The sequence below is a fragment of the Hibiscus syriacus genome, unplaced genomic scaffold, assembly GCF_006381635.1.
Source record: "Hibiscus syriacus cultivar Baekdansim isolate YM2019G1 unplaced genomic scaffold, ASM638163v2 tig00110893_pilon, whole genome shotgun sequence".
NCBI classification, from domain to species: Eukaryota; Viridiplantae; Streptophyta; class Magnoliopsida; order Malvales; family Malvaceae; genus Hibiscus; species Hibiscus syriacus.
Genome location: NW_024062901.1, coordinates 1445062 through 1463328, shown reverse-complemented (window position 1 = coordinate 1463328; position 18267 = coordinate 1445062). Strand labels below are relative to the sequence as shown.

The 18267-nt window shown below is 32.8% G+C and overlaps 1 protein-coding gene across 1 annotated transcript; it reads right to left on the bottom strand.

Moving 5' to 3' along the window:
• Window positions 1–3884: 3884 nt before the first annotated feature.
• LOC120145306 (NADH dehydrogenase [ubiquinone] 1 beta subcomplex subunit 9-like) lies at window positions 3885–5503 on the bottom strand. The gene is made up of 5 exons (XM_039159187.1): window positions 5369–5503; window positions 5234–5275; window positions 4951–5026; window positions 4347–4402; window positions 3885–3926 (listed from the first exon to the last, which is right to left on the bottom strand). Exons 1-5 carry the CDS (start codon window positions 5498–5500, stop codon window positions 3885–3887), a joined length of 348 nt encoding a protein of 115 aa, XP_039015118.1. The 5' UTR covers window positions 5501–5503.
• Between the last annotated feature and the right edge of the window lie 12764 nt (window positions 5504–18267).

The window sequence follows — 18267 nt, the reverse complement described above, 5'->3', positions numbered from 1 at the left end:
ACTTCCACGTGGTTATAAAATCTCATCAACTAATATTTAATTGTTTTCCTTGTCAAAAGACTCATTTGCCCCTTTAATTCCACATTCTTTTCTAATTGATCCTACACCAAACATTTCAATCAATTCTTTGAACTTTCCAATTTATCCAATTTGGTCACTGAATTTTTAAATCTCGTAATTTAATCACTAACCCGGTATGGAAGATGTTACAAAACACATCTCTTGTATGTAACTATTCCTTAACTCTCTTGCTTTCTCTAAATTTCTCTAAGGCTGTTACTGACAAGATAGGAACCGATACCTCATGTAGCTTCCCAGATAGTTTGGGAGATGAACTAATTGTTGAAGTTCAAGACTCCAAGGGGAAGCATTTGGGTCGTGTCCTTGTACAAGTGGCTGCTGCTGCTGAAGATTTGGTATTGTTCCAAAATACCGACAATTAGTTCTACTTAATTTGTAATTTTATTTTATTTAATAATGTTCATATGAAAGTTGAATGTAGACAGACAAGATGCGCTGGTGGTCTATTTACCATGAGCCAGAACATGAACCTGTAGGCAAGCTTCAGCTGTATATACACTACTCAACTTCAGATGATAATAGTCATCTCAAGGTGAACTAGTCTTGATTAGCTTAAACTTTTAAATCGTAGTTCCTTAATTAATTGTATTGATGTTTGTAGCTCATAGTTTGAAGAAAGAAGGTTTGGTCCATTTGTTTGCTTTCAATTTGGTACTATTGTTTAACATTTAGTTGTTTAATCTAAAAAATGAATTAATTCTGCAATGGTTTTGTGATATTAATTGCATTCTTTTTTAGTATGGTTATGTTGCAGAAACAATTGCTTATGACCTTGTCTTGGAAGTTGCAATGAAGGTTCAACGATTCCAACAAAGAAATTTATAATTATATGGATCATGGAAATGATTGTTAACAGAGTTTGCCTTGTATTATGGAGTTTCTGATGTCTACACCAAGCTAAGGTAATTGAATTTTGCCTTTTCTTTTATTTTTTTTGTCCTGTTGGCATTCATATTTTAGAAGGTTATTGTTTTGGTCAATGTTATAAGAATCAACAAGTTTATTTTTCTAATACAAATATGATAAATAAAGTTTATTTACAGAGAATTCAGTAAAATAAGTAAACATCATCTTACATTTTGGTAGGAGTAAAATAATTCATCTATTAAAATTTTATATACTTATTTAGTTAAATATTGATGTAAAATTTTAATATATTTTTAGATAAATAATGTAAAAAATAATATTATTTATAATTAAAATAATACATGATATATTTACTCTTTTATTCTACTCATTTATCTTTTAAATTTTATAAAAAAATTACATATAAATTTTATTAAAAAGTATATAAATTTAAAATAATAAAATAATATATTTTTGATAATTTTTTATATAAATATTTTTATTTAAATATTTAGAATTCCACTTATTAACACATATAGAACAAAGACAATTTGGTAAAATACATGTTCTAGTAATCTCATATTCCTTCAACCAAACACTGTAATTATACATTCATGCCAAACATACTAAACACAGTAATGTTACATTTCCAATAATGTATCAGATAATGTAACATTCCGATAATCTCATTCTGAGGGTAATGTCATATTCCATGAACCAAACGCACTTTCATGATATTCCCATTATTCTTCTTCCCCAAGAGGTGGCTGAAATTTAGTTGAATAAAGTGTTAGCAGATTGTAATGATTGAATGAAATCCAGAATTTGTCGCGTTTTTGGGCTGGATATTGGTTTGGAAACATAAGCACCTTCCCCTGATACTACGGGTGTAAATGAGCCGAGTCGAGCTCGACTCGAACTCGAAAATTTTAAATGTAGGTTCGACTCGACTCGAAAATTAGCGAGCCTAAAATTTTCAAACTCGACTCGAACTCGAAAGATAATATTAAAACTCGACTCGAACTCGAAAAGGCTCGAACTCAAAAAAAATTCAAGAGCTCGATTGAAGCTCGAGACTCGAGCTCGATTGAAGCTCGATTTTGAGCTCGATTTTGAGCTCGATACAAGCTCGATTCAAGCTCGAATTCGATTAAAGCTCGAACTCAAACTCGAATTTGATCCTTAGGGGTAAATTAGCTTTAGGCTCTCTAAATTTATGCGTTTTGTACAAAACAGTCCCTCAATTATTTAAATTTTAGCTTAAATTAGTCCTCACAATTAGATTTTTCTTAATTTAGTCTCTGTTTAGGATTGTTTTCTTTATTTAGTTGTGTATATTTATTTTGCATGTTGATATGTTTATGTATAAGTATGTGAATAATTTATTTATGAGCCACATAACATCATTTTGCATAATTTGTATGTTACATCATGGCATAACTTAAACCCTAATACATAAACCCTAAACCTTAACACATATACCCTAAACCCTAAACTTTAAACCTTAAATCCTATTACATAAACCTTAAATCCTATGAAATAAACTCTAAATCCTAAACCCTACACCTTATCACATAATTAATTATGAGGTAAGTACAATATAGTATCTTGATATTAAATGCTCAAACCCTTGATATTTATGATATTTGAACCCAAAACCTCAAAATATAACAACAATTTAAAAAATTAGTTATTACAAATATTTTCATTAGAAATATATTAAATATTTGTCAATAGAGAAATAATTTTTTTATCAATTTAAAATAAATATAAGAATATTTATTCAAAAATAATTTTTAACCATTTTCAATTCAAGAATATTTATTCATCAATAATGTATTTTTAATATATTTTTAATAATGTAATTTTAAAAAATATAAAATTATAATATAATATTTTTTCGAGCTGCTCACGAGCTTTTCGAGTCGAATATCGAGTAGCTCGTTTCGGCTCGTTAAGAACTCGAGTCGAGTTCGAGCTCGAGTCGAGTCAATTCGATCCGAATATTTATCGAGCCAAGATCGAGTCGATCTCGAGTAACTCGCGATCTGTCTCGTCTCATTTACAGCCCTACCTATACTACTTTGAGGGGGTAATGTGTGGAAGCAGATGAAGCCACGATGGTCGCAGGCTCATGACATTTTTCCGATGGATGACATATCTCTGACAATCGAAGATTGGGTTTTGTGCCAGTCTCATCTATAACTACTCGCATTTCAAGGAGTGAATGGAAAAGTGGCAGCGTGGCTTCAATGCCATCTCCCTCGTTAGGGATAATTTAGGGGAGGCAAAGAGTATTTTTTTTTATAATTTTTGGACCAAAATAACACATTTACCAATTAATAAACATCAATATGAATAATTTAAATTATAATGTAACAAATCAAGAATATATAAAGCTGAGCAATGTTCTTATAACACACAGCAGTAACCACGAAGGCGCACAAACATGAATGTTATTCTAGCTTCAGCTCTTTTAACGCATGCAAAGTATAGTTGCCTTTGATCCTTGGTTACATTAAAGGATCTTCTAGACCTACGTCAACCGGAAAAATTCAAGTTCAACAAATAAAAAAAAAGCAATAAAACGCGTGGACAAGGGTAGTCTTTAGTCTTTTCATCACTACTACCTACTATGTGATTGTGTGTTGGGTGAGGATTGGAACCAACATGTAAAAATACAATGCCATAAATACATCTATCACTTCCAACCTATACAGGTGGAGACAACTCTCTTTGACATAAATAGGCATTTCCTACATGAATCCTAGAGATTTTAACAACTAAACCTTTTAAGAAAATTGGTGCCAACCAGTAGCCAGTTCATTTGAGACAAACAAATATCGGGAATTATATAATGGATGATGCAAGTATATTTAACAAAAGCATACTTCCCAACAAAAAAGGGAGCAGCATATGACTAACCTTTATTTCTTGGGAAAGGAAAGGTGTATGTTTTACTCATTGTCTTCTCGACCATAATCATACACAATCTCAATCTGCATCAAGAATGAATAAAAAACAATTCGTAATAGTAGCTGACAACACCCAAAAGATATAGGTCAACTAAGCAACAAAATAAAACACAGCACCACATTTATTGGGAGGTTGCAAGCACATTAAAGAGCAAGATGATTTCCCATTTTCCTTCACCCCACCTTGCTCGAGCAATATAAATAATGTCAGTAGATCAAGATTAAGATAAAACCCAATTGCAGAAAGAAGTAATTATAAAAATGCATGGAAGAATGAAAAACAAAAAAGGTTTTTCTTGCTACTTTTCTTTTGCTCTGCAGTATAATGGGTCGATAATCATTGTGAATGCATGACATGAAGAAGTAAAATGTGAGAATAGCACGGGATGTGAGAGGAGCAATCTCAAACTAACCGGTCAAACTACCGGAGATGGCAATAATTACCCGAGATGGCGGAACAGGATTCCGAGTAAACTTGGGACCGCCAGGCGCCCATGGAACTGCAAATTGATATTATATGTGAGCTTCAAACAGCATAATAGGTTTAAAACTGGAAAATAAGAACCTCATAAGAGACCTACCTATAGTCAGACAATTCAATCACGTCATAACATGAGCAAGACCCAATCGATAACGAACCATTGGTGATAAAACACAAGAATGCATGTGGAAAATAGATTCCACCAAGCAATAAGAGGCAAAGTGATGGAAATAGTTAGGTAGCATTTCTCTTAACCAACATCTGCAAGCACTGGTTCTCATGTTGCACGGTTGTCACAGTTAATATGGGTTCAGGATTTATCCCATTTTTCAGGAATTTGAACTAGTTTCCTCTCAATTGTTTTAAAAGTTCAAAGAATCGTATGAATCCAAAACTGCATTTGAAAGTTTATTCCACAAAATAATTATTGAGATGACATAAACTGTCAATATCCTATCTCTTTTAAACAAGTCTAAGCATCAGAGGAAAATGGAACGATTTGGTATCCCCATTAATTCACCAAAACTCTCTTTGTAAAACCACCGTATTAACCATTACACTACTCACCGATATCAGGATGCCGCCACTTGTTATAAGTTGCTTCACCTGCAGCTATCATTTTGTCAATCGTGTCAAGATCTTTCTGCAAAAAACCCACCAAATTATACAAATCCAACATCACCAAAGATACAAAGTGAACGACTACAGCAATCACCATTTACATGAGTCCTTAATGAGTGCAATGCTGGATGCCAATGAGCTCAAATTATCATCATAGGAAAAAAACACTATTTATATATAAAAAAAAGAAAAAAATGTGAGATGTGACTGAGAAATCTGGAAAACAAACCACTTGCTTGTGAAACTCGAATTTCTCGCGAAGGTCAGAGGCCTAAAATGCATCAAATAAAGTTAAAATCGAAGATTCAATTAAATGAAACAAAGAAAATAAGAGGGAGGAAAATTAGATTGAAGAAATAATTGCATCTTGATAGAAGAGGTGGCGATGGACGGCCCAGTTGAGGGTGTCTTTCAGGGCACGGCGGTAAAGGATCCGAACCCTCTCCTTTTGCACTGCTCTACGAGCTAAATACGCCGCTGTCGTGGCTGCACTCATTTCGGTAGCCTTTTCTTTTCTCTCTCAGGTTGACAGTGATAGGTTCTTCCCACTCAGTCTTCAGGTTTGCAATGGAAGCGATGATCTAAGGCTATTGTAGTGTATACATTGAGTGAGTCGGGTGATAAAAAAAATCGATTTGATATATTGATTCCATCTATTTTCTTTTTTATTTTCAGATAGTTTGAATTAGATAATTTAAAAAAAAATAAAAAAATAATGGAATATAACAAGAATCATTTAAAATTTATTTTTACCGATAAAGATTAGTCGAAGTGTTAAATAATTTGATATTATTTAAACAATGTCGAGTACTAGTTATGTAGAAAATTTCTGTTAGGAGACTCATTTAAAAAAAATTAAAATTTATTTTCAGATTATCAAAAGATCATTATGTCTTTAAAAAATAGGTTAAACTATACATTTAGTGTCTATACTATCAATTTTGATCTTTTTTAGTACCTAAACGTTTATTTTTTTAAATCATATTCAAATTTTAGTTTCTATTTCATTTTAGTATCTCGTTGTTAAAAACTTAACTCGTTTAATACCTAAATTATAAGATTTGGCCCGTTTTAGTACCTAACCTTCCAAAATTTTAAATTTAATGTTAAATTTTGAACGGCTACTAAAGTCAAATAAAAACTAAAATTTTTAACGGTTGTACTAAAATGAAACAAAATCTAACTTTAGGTATGATTTTGAAAAAATTAAAATTTCAACTATTAAAATAGACAAAAACTAATAGTTTAAGTGCTTAATGCATAATTTACCCTAAAAAATTCTACCCAGACCTAATAATATCAAACAGCCTACCCTCACCTCCCTTGAAATGCTAGCGCCCCTAGCATTTACCGTAATGCCTTACAGATTGAATTAGCAGTCCTTGCTCAATACAATATAGACATGGATCTATCCTTGTGCAAACACATGTTTTTGTACGGATCTTTTATATTACTATTTAATTATTATTTATTATTATTTATTATTATTATTATTATATTAATACAAATAACTACATTTTGTATGCAGGCCATTACAAAGCAGCCCATACTCGAGGCCCAGTACCCAGACCTAGATTTCAAGCCAACAGTGACCCAATTGATACCCAGCAAATTACAGACCCGGGGACCCGAACCGACCTGAATCTGACCCAAGACTCGAATCGGACCAGCAACCAACCAGACAGTCGCCGTCTCTGACTTTACAGCTTCCGAAGCCGCTCGTGCTCTCCACATCTCGTGTCCCCGCGCGCATGAGCGGCCGCCAAGCTATCCCGAGCCGCTGATGTCATCTACAATGACCGGAAACTGCACCAATCAATCAACAACAATGAAAAACATAGAAAATCTCTCAAATCTTATCCTAAAATATAGGATATTATTATTACCCTACACCAAATCTATCAAATCTGTCAACAATAAGCAAAAAACGGGGGAACAAATAAAGGAGGCATGCAAGAGAGAAAGGGAGGACTCGGGGGTAGAGAGAAAAAAACAGAAAAGAAAACCATTGGAGGGGATTCGGTGATAACCAGAAAAAATAGAGAGAAAGTGTTAAAAAACAGAGAAAAAGATACCAGTTCGAACCAAAAGAAAAAAAAGAAAATAGAAAGGAGAAGGAGGCTCTTACCCTTTGAGACCGAAGAATCTACCTCGTCAAAGAAAAACCTTTCTTTCTTGGAGGTACATCCTTATCCATCGTAAATCTATGTTTTAAAGGAGTGAGGTTGTGTTTTGTTTTTATTCAAACGGGTTTATGAGTGAACAAAGGGGGGCTTTTAGGTTTCTAGTGGGTTAAGGGGAGGTCTTCAACGAATGGGTTTGATATTTTCGGCCACCAAACCACGGTAACCGGAGCTGGTTTGGCCGTTTGGATCTAAGGGAGGTGAGGAGTTTGAGAGAAAGTTGGGTTCTCTGTTTGGCAAAGAGGAAGAAAAATAGGGAAATGAGGGAGAGATGATAACTTTGGCCCTATTTTGGGGTTTATAAGCTCTTCAATGCAACACCGTTTACCGGGGGTTATCCATTTTTTTTAGTTATGGGATAATCACACTCTTGGTCCCTATGTCTTTGTAAACTCACCTAGCATGTTTTTGTATTTGGGGTAATTTAATGTGTAGGTTCTTGTATCTTTGTAACCTTACTTTTAAACTAATTAATGAAGTTCCATCATCTTTGATTTCGAGCACTTACATTTTAGCATTTATATTTAAGTCCTTAGTTTATTTTACCATATTTGTTTATGTTTGACATTAGTTACCACATTTGTAGATCTTTCATTTTGGTCACTGCTATGTATTTGGTTTAATTATTACTTAGTCCTCCATGTCTCTGTGTAATTTCATTTTAGTCTTTTACATGATTTATGGGTTATTTTTAGTTTTAGTACCTGTATTGTTTAATATTTGCAATCTGGGCTTTGTTTTATTTGTAATTAATTTTTAGTCCTTTAATTTTCTATTTTTTCTTTTGTAGTCCCTTATTTTTATTTTCACTATTTAGTCCTTAAGTGTATGTAATTACTGTTTTGGGCCTTCAAGTTTCTATTTTTGATATTTTAGTCCTTTAATTTCAAGTTTTTACTGTTTAACCTTTTAAGATTATGTTTTTACTAATTTCGTCCTTAGGTTTCTATTTTGTGCTGTTTTAGCCCTTTAAATTGTTATTATTACCATGTTAGTCCTTGTAATTATAAATATTTACATGTTGATTGTAATATTGATTTGTGTTTATGTCAATCCCTTAGGTATGTACATATTTATGTTATGTATTTATTTGTATTATATGTAAATAAATATGTTTAACTTATTTGTTATAAATATTTATTTTGCATATTTTATTTATATTTGTTTCCATTGTATTTCTTTATTTAAATATTGTTCGAATATGTTTCGAGAATGGTATTTGTAGAATGGGCGTGGAAAGCACCACTTTATCGAAGTGATGTAATCCAATATGACATTCGAATCAAATACAAACTTGAAATAAGTTAATTGTATTTTGCTCATTATTAATTCATTTCACTTTAATTTGAATATTGCAATGAATGTTTAAATAATAATTTATTTCATTTCATGCAAATTGTTGATCTTAATTGTACATTTTATATTCGATTTATTTTTAGTTAATTAATTTATTTTTTAAATGTAAACGTCGTTTTTTCCCATTTATATTCGATTCATATTTTTAAAATCAATGATGAGGGAATATTTTTTATTGATAAGAAATAGTCGAGTTAGCTTTCCCGATGGAGGATTATTAATTTCAAGATTTCTTTTCGAGTTAAAGATTTTTCTCAAATTAGTCAATTTGAAGTAAATTAATCAATGTTCGATAAATGGATAACATTTTAACTTTATATTTGACTCGTAATTTCCACTATTTACGACGATGTGTAAGCGACACAATACCAATTTTGGGCGTTGTGGGGGTGCTTACCCTTCCCCACACGTAATCGACTCCCGAACTTGTTTTTAATCGAATCTTTGGTAATCGCACACCAGTTTTTTGTCTAAAAATGTTTTTTTCTTAAATTGTTTTAAAAAGACGTTTTTAGGTATTCGACCTACCTAACCCAAGGTCGATGACGACTATCCAATTTATTCCAAATCAAATCCAATAGACCAATTTTCCAAATAAAGTCATAACTGTTTTTTAAAATATATTTAATTATTTTCCTAAAAAAATGGTTATGACAGGTTGGCGACTTTGCTGGGGACTTTTTTTGAGAGAGTAAAGCTGTAAGTCGCTTACACATTGTTGTTGTGGTGGAAATTATGAGTTCGAGTCTTTAGTTAACTTATGATCCGTTTATTAAAGTTTTTAATTGCTTCTTTTTTTGTTATACTAACATTTGAATTTTTGCTTTCACATTTGTCAAAGTTTTTGTCGAGTTTTTTTCTCTTTTCCTTTTGAGTCAAAGGTAGGTACGTTCCTCCTAAAACACATCAAATACATTTGCATAACATAAGCTCTAGACATGAGCTTCGATCCAAATTAGTCAGGGTGATTGCTTTACTCTTGTAAGAATTTATTCGTCGTATGAGTTTTAGCAAATAACCCATGGGATACATACATTATGCCTTCGTAGGGATTTATTCCTCGTATGGGTATAAGGCAGTGAATCCACTCGAATTGAACTCGTTCTGTTTGAAACCTGTAATGGGTGAGGATCGAGGGTTTGGCAGCCCAAGGGGGCACCGACATCAAGGATAATTCGAGTACCCTTTCCACATAGAGCTGAAGCCATGCATATAGTGAACCGTAAAACGGTCACCCTAGATATAGTTATACTAAACCTTTGTCCGTCAGTAGGTACCCAAACTAAGTGTACACAAAGGAGGAGCATTTCTAAACCCTTATCTTTTGCTTTAAGTTCGTAGAATTTGTTTTCTTTTTGAATAAAAGCATGCGAACTAGATATCATGCGGTTAGAACCAATTTCTTGCAAATAGATCATTATGGGTAGAAAGCATGTCAGAGTAGGATTGCTATATATTGAAAGTATGTTCGGGTAGATATCATGACGGGGTAGGTGTTATATTCATCTCTGAATAACATTTTTATCCGTATAAATTATTTTACATGTACTAACTAATTTCTTTTTTTTCGTTTGTGTACATTAAATTGTTTATTTTGTTTGTTTGTGTCATTTGTTCGTTCTTCTTTGCTTTGTATTTCATCAAATGACATAATGCGAAAAGTATTGATACGCAAGGGGATATTCGAGAGAAAAATTTTCACAAGAAGAGATAAAAAATTTCAATCAAGCAATCGCATAAACAAACATGCATCGAGGGCTTAAAGAAGTTCATAGTACAAGAATGAGACTTGCTCGAAGGTCGTGCAACAATCGAGACTGAAACGATGATCCATTGAGTCAAAGAGTAATCCAGCATTAGATTCTCATTTATAATCATTTCATCGCTAGTCATCAAGGAGTGATACAATGATTTCAGCACCGCAAAGAAGAGATAAAAAATTTCAATCAAGCAATCGCATAAACAAACATGCATCGAGGGCTTAAAGAAGTTCATAGTATAAGAATGAGACTTGCTCGAAGGTCGTGCAACAATCGAGACTGAAACGATGATCCATTGAGCCAAAGAGTAATCCAACATTAGATTCTCATTTATAATCATTTCATCGCTAGTCATCAAGGAGTGATACAATGATTTCAGCACCGCAGGGGTATTAACTGAGTTAAGCTACAAAACGCTTGAGGGGCATCATTTTCGAGGACGAAGATTTGAGACGAAACATTGATCCACTTTAGACTCAACACCTAAACGAAGGCATGTCTGTAAAGTGGATTGTCTTGTAATGTAATGGTTTTTTATCTCTGGTGGAAATTTTCTACAATATTCATCGTTGGGATCAACATTTTTGTATTTGCATCATTGCATTTTGCATGACTTTCATTTAAGCATTTTTACACGCATGAATCATATCTTGTGGGGAAATTTGAAGAAGTGGTTCTAAATCTGAAACTGTATTCACACAGTACTGAGAATGAAAGCTAAATTTGAGCAACTAAAGAAAGAACTAGAAGAAAGTATGCAAAGAATGCAAACAGAGTGGGAAGCGAAAATTGAGCAGGCACAGAAAGACAAAAAAAAACTAGTGAACCAAGTGGTAGCAAAACTTAGTGTAACACCCCAATCCGTACACGACCCGGATACGAGTCTGAGATATCACATTGGCATTTCAAAACCTTTACTTTTACAAAATAACTGATCAATTGGACTTATATTAAGATAATATGATCATATATTGTTGAATCATGTTCTTTAAAACCAATTTGAAAAAATATGTTTTCATGAACAGAAAAATACGGTATGAACAGTACCATGAACAATAATTAACATTACCATGAACAGTAATAAACAGTATCAGGAACAGTACTCGAATGTTAAAATTTTCCAGAATCGATACCCTGCTACAATACTGCTACAGTACTTCCGTAAAACATATATAAAACTCATAAAATTTAAAACGTTCATCATTATACATTTACCATTTACATATATACGTTTAAAACATTCCAAAACTCGATCAGAGTGTATCCAATACAAATATTTTTTTATTACATGCCAACTAAATTCTTTCTAACAAAATACATCTAATTCAATCTACATTTCTGATCTGATCTTTGGTAAGGAGAACTGACATGTCTTATTCCTCTTTACTTCTCTTTTCGCTTTCCAAACCTACGTGTGAAACAATCACACGCTAAGTCGATGACTTAGAGAGGCATATAAAACATATAATAAAAACCATAAAACATTTCATAAAGAAATGCACTTAACATCATATAATTCATATCAAATGCATGAACAATTATTACGATCATATCATATAAAAGCATATATCATTTCTGTAACATATACCCACATGTACATATATCCTTATCAACACGTTTAACATTTCACATTCATTATCATTAATCTTTATAACTTAACACCCTTATACATAACATTTCATACACTAACCAATCAATACACCCTTACATAAATCATGTGATCTATTCCATATAACAAATCACATACACATATAATGTTCAGTATACCTATTAAATCTCTTTATTAGCCCATGTACACTGTTGAGAACTTAATGTATGTGAGTACATTGAGGTTGTGCACCACTATGTTGTCACCACAGCTCGTATAAATGTCCCGAAGGACCTATCTAGAGGTCATATAGAACCTCGGTAACTGTCCATTGGTCCCGAAGAACCTAGGTAAAATGTCCATATGTTCCTTAGAACATAAGTAAATTGTCCACATGTCTCGAAAGACATAGGTAAATTGTTCATATGTCCCGAAGAACATAGGTAAACCCTCGACTCTTGGCATGCCAACTATACCCGTAGCTCTCATATCACATAAAATGGACATTATCATTTATAACAGTTCACATATTCACATATTCATATCACATCATTCTTTCACATACTCTTTATCACATTTCATGTAATCACATATTTCTTCTCTTCTATCACATACCACATGTATGTGTAAATATCTATCTCATATCATATAACATGTATCACATATTACATATTCATGTAATCATATAGATCATGTCACATAACTTATATCATTTATCATATTCATATATATATATATATATATATGGTTCACTTTTACATATCACATTTAATCATATGGTTCACTTGCACGTAACACATTTTCATAGGATTCACTTTCACATATCACATATTCCTTTTCTCCTATTTTTCATATCATGTCTCATATAACCACATATGTCTGTCTTATCTCATATCATATAATTCTTTAGCTTATATCTTATATCACATGTTTATATCATTTAACTTGTGTAATCACATACACTATTTATACCAGTTCACATTGCTTATCACACTGACATGTATTCACACAATTCATGTAACACATGCAATAATATATATCACATACACTCATGCCACATAAGCATCATATCAATCATAAATCGAATAACATTTTATAAGTCACTTCTTACCACAATAACTTCGTCACTGGCTCATCGCAAGCCAATGTTTGTTCAGTAAACTAAGTACAAATTAAATTGCACTCACCTTAGCCTTGCTTTGATTCAATCCTAATTCTTTGATTGTTCCGGAACTTGTTTAGGCTCAATATCTACATAAATATAATTTTCAAAACAATTATCAGAAGTCTAAACCTTAAACTTGATGTTAATAACTTAAGCTAGTTTAATGAACCAAAATTTCATATTTCCTTTAGGGGGAATCGATACCCCCCATAGGGTATCTGTACCCTCTGTATAATCTGTAAAATTTTGCCCAGAAATCACTGTTAATGCACGAAAATTCACTATTTCAACTTCAATTCTTCATGTTTCATTTCCTTTTCTATTCTTAACTCAAGTACATATACTTAAACTAATTTCTACTTATTCAATACACCTTTAACCTTAAAATTCCATCTTTCATATGAAAATCAATAATCATACCAAATTTTCAAGATGTTTTAAATTCAATTCTATCACTTTATATCTCTTGATGACAAGTCAAATTTAGTTTTAAATTCAACTTATCAACTCTTTTCCAGAAATTCTCTTAAAAACCCATTTTCTTTAATCTTTCATAACTTCTTCATCTTTTGATTTTAAGACAAGTTAAGCTTTCCTTAAGCTTAATTATCATCTAAGGGTCAAAACTCATACTTAAAATCAACAAATAACCAATAAATAAGAAAACTCACCTTTGTTTGGGATGCTTCACGTTTGAGAAGAAGAAAGAAAATGAAGAATAAGAAAGTTTTCATCTTACTCTCCCCCACGTGTTTATCTCTTAATAAAGAGGAGAAAAATATCTTTCATGTCAAATGACCATTTTGCCCTTTAATTCCTTTGATAATTACTAACAACTTTCAGGAAATATCTCCACATAAATCATTGAACTATTCAATTATTCTACTTTAATCAACAAATTCTAAAATTTTATAATTTAGTCACTAACCCGTAGTTTGGGATGTTACATTTAGTGGGCTCAACCAGGAAAGAGGCAAAGAGGAAATTTCCTCGACCAAAGAAGCCATTAAATGTGTTATAGCCCAGGCTAATTCACTGATAATCATTTTTCCCGACAAGATTCCAAGCCGCCCAGCAAGCTTCTCTGCCACTAAAAATCAAGCAATTGTGTTATATTCTCGGGACAATTTTACTAATCACAAAATTCCAAATTCTGATGAGACGAAAAGAGCCAACAATGAGATCCCATAGAATTTGAAACAGTGGTGCAGAGAGACATTCCAAGGAATGAGATGACAAAGCTCTCACAACGGAATGGATAAAAATGAATTAGTTTTAGTTCCTCACTTGGTGTTTCCACCCAAATTCAAGATGCCCGAGTTTGAAAAATGCAATGGAGCCAGTTGTCCTAATGCACATCTCACGATGTTTGTTCGAATGATGACTGGATACACCAACAACGATCAGATGTTGATCCACTGCTTCCAAGATAGTTTGATTGGATCCGCTTCTAAGTGGTATAATCAACTGAGTCGTACTCAGATCCGTTCTTGGAAAGATTTGGCTCGTGCCTTTCTGGACCAATACAAACACGTGGCTGATATGGCCCCGGATCGAACAACGCTGCAGAATATGGAGATGAGGAGTGATGAGAGCTTACGACAATATGCTCAACGTTGGAGGGATGTTGCATCTCAAGTACATCCACCGATGACTGAAATAGATTTCATCACTATATTCATTTACACATTGAAATCTCCATATATCAACTACATGATAAGAGCTTCCACCAAGAGTTTCTCTTACATCGTCATATATGGAGAAATGATCGAAAGAGCAGTCAAGAATGACCGGATAAGAGGCACTAGCCATACCAACAATGAGGAAAGAGCTGAGATTAACAATGAGAGATCTTATCTAGCTAGTCTGGGAACCAAACCTCATAAGGCGTTCTGTGAAAAGACTCACATCAGTACAATTCCAATGATATATGAGGAGTTGCTCCCAACGCTAGTTGAGATGAATCTGGTGACTCCAGTTCAATCCAGACCAAGAGAGGCCCCATATCCTGAGGGCCATGACATAAATGCTATATGCAGCTATCACATTGGGAGCTCAGGGCACACCACTGAGAACTGTGGGGCATTGAAGCGCAAGATCCAAGATCTGATTGATTCAGAGACATTGATTTTCAATTAATAGTAGGGCATTCTGATCAGGAGTCGACTGGGGGCATCCATCAGGAGTTTTATTGCATTCACATGCATGTCATCTTGTTTGAACGTGTTTTTCTATCAATGTTTAAATGTTTGTAAGTCACTTGACGTTCGAATATTTTCAATAAAATGTTTTATTCTTTGGAAATGAACAATGAGCAAATTTTAATCTTGAATTCTTTGAATATCATTTTAATTAAAAGCTTTTTAATAATTGATGTTATAAATCTTTGACAAATGACAAGATTGAACCCCTGCAAAACAAGGACCCCTTGATCCTAATATAAATATACACCAGAGTTCATACCAATCTCTTGAAGAAACCAAGCTAAATCTTGCCTCGCATGTACAATCAATCATTTTGGCATTCAGGTATATGTTATGAGTGGACAAAATGGGGCAACTAGCACATGAAATTGCAAAACTAATTGGTTTCTACTTTTATTGATGACGTTCAATGATGATCATGATATTCTCAGATGGAATGGTCAAGTAGGCGAATCTAGTTTAGGTCAGTTAATTGGGAATTGAATTCTAACGATGAGATTTTATGACTTTCAACAAACACTGGGACTATAACAGGTTCTCCTCAGCAAGCTTAAGAAATAGAATCCATATACCTATAATATTATGTATATATATATATGTATACAATAAAGCTGAACTATTCCGCTAAAGCAATTGGTTATAGAGGAAACTCGAAAGCCCTCACTTTATGAATATATTACATTCAAACCATGAAATTGATTGGGTACTTGGCAATCCGGTGTATGCTCCACTATGGTTGTCAAGTCGAAGACTTTGTGACGACATAAATCCTTCAGCTAGTCAAACAAAGGTATTTATAAAATATATGTACAATAAAGCTGAATTCAACTATCCAAACAATGGCGAGTAAAATCAAATTTAATAAATAAAGAGTTTCGGTGAATATGGACTAAGGGAGTTGAGGAACACATATTATTATAGTTAACTTCATCCGAGCACTCAAAAATCTCATTTGTAGACCGATATTTCTGCACAACCTTGACTAGAGGAGTTTATGAAGCTTGAACAAATAGAAGATTTCAGAGAACTGAAACAAAAGTGTTCTAAAGAGTTTAGCAATTGACAATACTAGTTTTGTCATTTTGTTCGCCTCCGATTAAAATGCCAAATCAAGAAGGAGAGGCATGTCGTGATCTTCACGATGACCGAATTGAGGAAACAACCTTTAATATATAAATTTCTAATTTGTTTCACTTAAAAAAAATTAATCTCACTTGAGATTGTTGTTTATTTCAAAACAAATTTCGTCACTTTTGAGACATTTTCCTTAAGAATACAAATTTCAAAGTTATTTTACTTGAAACAAAATTAATCTCACTTGAGATTTTCAAAATCGATTCGTCTCGCGTGAGATAGTTTCCCCTTTAAACACAAATCCTGAAATTGTTTCCTTTGAAACAAAACGAACACCTTTGAGATTATTTCCATCGACAATCTTTGAATCTTTTTCTCTTAAAATGAATTTTGTCTCTTTTGAGACAATTTCTCTCGAAACAAATCTTTGAGTCTGTTTCTTTTGAAAAAATCTTTGAGTATGTTTCTCTTAACAAAATCATCTGTGAGTCTATTTCTTTAAAAACAAATTTTGTCTCTCTTGAGAAAGTTTCTAATGAAAAACCAACCTTTGAGATTGTTTCCTTGGAAACAAAATTTTGTCTCTCTTGAGACAGTTTCTTTTGAGAAAAATCTTTGAGTTTATTTCTTTGAAAACAAAATTTATCATCTTTGAGTATGTTTCCCTTGAAATAAAACAACCATCTTTGAGATCGTTTCCCTTGAAACTGTTGGAGGGAGTTTAGTGATAGCCAGAAAAGAAAGAGAGAAAATGTTAAAAAAAAAGAGAAAAATATACCAGTTCGAACCAAAAGAAAAAAAAAGAAAATAGAAATGAGAAGGAGGCTCTTACCCTTTGAGATCGGAGAATCCACCTCGTCAGAGAAAAACCCTTCTTTCTTGGAGGTACATCCTTATCCATTGTAAATCTAGGTTTTAAAGGGGTGAGGGTTGTGTTTTTTTTATTCGAACGGGTTTATGAGTGAACAAAGGGGGGCTTTTAGGTTTCTAGTAGGCTAAGGGGAGGTCTTCAATTAAGGGGTTTGATATTTTCAGCCACCAAACCACGGTGGCCGGAGCTGGTTTGGCCGTTTGGATCTAAGGGAGGTGAGGAGTCTGAGAGAGAGTTGGGTTCTCTGTTTGGCAAAGAGGAAGAGAAATGGGGAAATGAGAGAGATGATAATTTTGGCCCTATTTTGGGGTTTATAAGCTCTTTAATGTGACACAGTTTAACGGGGTTCTCCTTTTTTTGAGTTATGGGATAATCACACTCTTTGTCCCTATATCTTTGTAAACTCACCTAGCATGTTTTCGTATTTGAGTAATTTACTATGTAGGTCCTTGTATCTTTGTAACCTTACTTTTCAACTAATTAATGAAGTTCAATTATCTTTGATTTCGAGCACTTACATTTCAGCATTTATATTTAAGTCCCTAGTTTATTTTACCATATTTGTTTATGTTTGACATTAGTTACCACATTTGTAGATCTTTCATTTTGGTCACTGTTATGTATTTGGTTTAATTATTACTTAGTCCTCCATGTTTTTGTGTAATTTTATTTTAGTCTTTTACATGATTTATGGGTTATTTTTAGTTTTAGTACCTATATTGTTTAATATTTGCAATATGGGCTTTGTTTTATTTGTAATTAAATTTTGATCCTTTAACTTTCTATTTTTTACTTTTGTAGTCCCTTATTTTCTTGTTTTCAGTCTTTAGTCCTTTAAGTGTATGTAATTACTGTTTTGGGCCTTCAAGTTTCTGTTTTTGATATTTTAGTCCTTTAATTTCATGTTTTTACTGTTTAACCTTTTAAGATTTTGTTTTTACTAATTTAATCCTTAGGTTTCTATTTTGTGCTGTTTTAGCCCTCTAAATTGTTATTATTACCATGTTAGTCCTTGTAATTATAAATATTTACTTTTTGATCATTTTATTTGGTGATTGTAAT